Raw genomic sequence first — 3,567 nt, 5'->3', positions numbered from 1 at the left:
CTGTCATAATCGGTGATGAATTGGGATCTAAAGTCAACTCAAATATTCTGGACAGACGTGGAGAAAAGCTAGCAAAGTAATTTTGTTCAACAAATATTTGGTGTGATAGATGGCAGAGTTTAAACTATGTTGTTCCGGATTTTTTGCTTAAGGTTTACGAGGAACATTGCCCTTCAAAAGCCACTATCTACAACTAGATGAACGAATTCAAAAGATGAAGAAAATCTGTGTTGGACTTGCAACCTCTAGAACCAGAAAAACAGCGAGTTCCCCTGAAAACCTTGAGAAATTAGAAAGACTGATCATGTCCGACCGAAGATTCAAACTGTCTCAACTAGCTGAAGATATGGGCATTCCAAAAACAACAATTCAATCTATGGTAACACAAGATTTAGGTATGAGAAAAGTCTCCGCCCAATGGGTACCGAAATTGCTTTAAACCTCTCAAAAATAAAACCGAGTTGATATTTGCAATGGAAACTTGGGCATTTGAAATGAAAAAGTTGGGCTACTTTCGACTTTAGTAACTGGCGACGAGACGTGGGTTTACTATTATGACTCAGAGACCAAACAACAATCCATACAGTGGATGCACAGAGGGTCACCACCCACGGTGAAGACAAAAGTCCAAAAATCAGCGGAAAAGTGGATGCTGACCGTTTTCTGGGACTCTAAAGGACCTCTACTTGTACAGTATATGGATCCAAATACTACAATAGACGGTGCAGCTTATGCAAAAACTTTGGAGGAGCTACGTGTAGCGGTTGCAGAGAAACGTGGAGTCAAAAAAGGAGTTGGGTGTATCTTTTACACGACATCGCGCCACCTCACACGACACAGCACTTGTTGAGAGGACTACTGTGTACGACAATCGATTCCGAGTGCTTAGCCACCTCCCCTACAGTCCAGACCTATCCGCTAGCGATTATTATTTGTTCCGAAAACAGAACTCCGGCATTAACGGGAAGCGATTTTCTAGCGATGATGCAATTAAATCGTATATTTTCGACTATTTTTGAGGTTAAGTTTGCCGATTTATTACTCAGCTCGTATTCGTCAGATAGACTTGAAAAAAATCACGGTTGCCTAAATATGTTCAAATATTACAACCGTAAACAAAAATTGGTCCAAAACATTACGAAACATACAGTTTCTAAATTACTAAAAAAACCCTGGTACTTATTACCGGCCCGTGTTCTACATTGGCAAAAGCCTAGTATTAGATATTTATCATGGTTATGTGTTTATCGGTTATGTATAAACTCCTTTGTTTCCGTAAAGTTTTATGTTTGGAACGACTAATATGAATATACACGAATATTTATTTGTACTTACATATATTTATTAAATAATGTTGACTTAGTGTCTCTCAGACTAACTACACCGTGCTTTGTCCAGTGCCTCCTGACCGAATTTGATTAGGATTATATACTTATTGAACCATTCATAAACATAGAAAGAAGTCACGCTATAACTACATATTATAAGTAGTTCGGTCACGCCACCAACTCTCGTACATAAATTTGCACTTCCAAACATTATTATTTCCAATCACATACCAGTCTTTCCGCCATAACTAAATTTGAAAACTCAAACGCAAATGACACGGAAAGTAAAAAACAAATTTATCCAACGCCATTTACAGGAAGGATGTTATGCATCACATAAAATCCTGGGTTCGATTTGTCAAAATTTCCTTTCAAACGGTCATTTCAGTTAGGCTAGGCTAGCTGGAGTTTTCGGGTTGGGGAAAAAATTATGCCAAGTTTTACTATTCAGAACTTTAATTTATTTTGGGCCTTGTCTTAGATACAGTTTCCAAAACTGGAGGAGCTAGGCTATGTTGTTGCGTTAGGGTAGTCTACCCAACGCAGGTACAGGTTGATGGTAACATACACTGTTGTGCACTTGAGACCACGGTGTTTGAGAAGTTCGAAAATGTCGCATAGCCGATTTTCTACCTTTTGAAGTACAATTATTGCGACCCGTCTTGTTATTATGTCTGTCATTTTCAAACTACACAACTCATTAAAAAACCCTTACAGTATGTTATTAACGAATAGTTGACCTTCATAATCCAGGTCTCTGCCGATTTTTAAGGCAAAGGGTACTGGAGATATAACCGCGCAAAGTCAAATCCAATAATTTAAGATAAGAGTATGTATAGTGGGAAAATGGGTGGGTTTACCCACCCGTTTTGCCCACTTGTTCCTTTTTGCCCAGTAGGCTGGGTATTAAGCTCAAAAGGTGCGTAAAGTAAAACCCTGCTATTAATCCTGTACTTACCAGTGCTCCGATCGAAACGAAAAATTTCTTTTCGATTTCACTTAAATTCGAAATGAAACGAAACGAAATTGCGGAAGTTTCGTTTCGAAATTTTCGAAACGAAATTTTTTTAACCGAAACAGTGAGCTGTTTCGTTTCGTCGAAACGAAATTCACGTCGTACAGTTTCGAAATTGGTCGAAACGAAACCAAATATTTCGAAACTTCGTACTTCGGAAATCCGAAATTAACTAAGTAAATACTGCATGGAGAAATCGAAAATCTACTTCAAATTGTTCACTATATTTTTAACAAGAACAAAGTTTTCAGAAGTCAACTTCCTGTGCAGATTTTAAGTTCGTCCGATTGCCTTTTTACCCGTCATTTGATAACTTAACACGTATAACTTAATGTTTAAAATAGGATTGTCTTCAAATATGGCACATTTAGAATATTGTCAGCAAGCCAGCACTGAGAAGTGCAAGCTTGCAAATATCCTTTGTCTCCAAACGTAATGTGGGAGAGATGATGTCATGCTTCTCTGGGAGAAGGTGTCGGATATGCACAGAGTGTGCAGAAGTTGGAGCAATCTGGGTCTGGAGTTTTATTGCTCGTGACCCCACGCTGACCCCTTCCTTCATCCGGTTGTCCAGACAGGAGCAACATTGTCGTCGTTAGCCAACAAGTGGCATATTTTGGTTATGTAGGTTATGTTAGGAGAATAATGCACGGATGTATGTATGTCTGGGGAATGAGAATTATTCGGTCTTGAGAGTCCAAAGCGTACGGATTTGCAATCTGGGGATTGCCAGTAAAAGGGGAATAAATGGGAAGTTGATTGTATCATTTCGCCTCTGTTGTGAACTTATTGCATTTTACACACACACACAAATACACACATCTCTGGATGAGAGTCTCACAATATGCTAGATTAATAATTATAGTCATAGAGAGCCAAAATCGTGAAGCGGTTGACCTGGGAGAGTAATTTTGGTCAGTGTAGGTTAAGGGTTAGAATAGTCTTTGTAGGCTTAAATTTGGTAGCTAATTAATCGCTCATTTCTTATATGTAAACAACGTGAAATTATTGATGAAAGGCAACATCATTTATTACAAATAAGTAAAATGAAAAATGGAATCTTGGAATGACATCCTTTTTGTTTTTTAAATGCTTTGTATTGATCACAAATATTATTAATTTCGTTTTTATTCATCTACAGTTTATCTAACCAATTATTACGGTTAATTTTTTTCAAAAAATCTTAACACGTGTTAAATTGCATTTCGAAAAATTTCGTTTCGT

The 3,567-nt window shown here is 37.7% G+C and overlaps 1 protein-coding gene across 1 annotated transcript; it reads left to right on the top strand.

The window, feature by feature from the left end:
• The first annotated feature begins 214 nt into the window (after positions 1-214).
• Positions 215-850, top strand: LOC118439063 (histone-lysine N-methyltransferase SETMAR-like). Its single transcript, XM_035860087.1, has 2 exons — positions 215-395; positions 525-850. The coding sequence occupies exons 1-2, from the start codon at positions 215-217 to the stop codon at positions 848-850; spliced, it is 507 nt and encodes a 168-aa protein (XP_035715980.1).
• Positions 851-3,567: the final 2,717 nt, after the last annotated feature.

This window comes from Folsomia candida, unplaced genomic scaffold (assembly GCF_002217175.1).
Source record: "Folsomia candida strain VU population unplaced genomic scaffold, ASM221717v1 Fcan01_Sc030, whole genome shotgun sequence".
NCBI lineage: Eukaryota > Metazoa > Arthropoda > Collembola > Entomobryomorpha > Isotomidae > Folsomia > Folsomia candida.
This window is presented reverse-complemented; position numbering and strand designations above follow the sequence as displayed.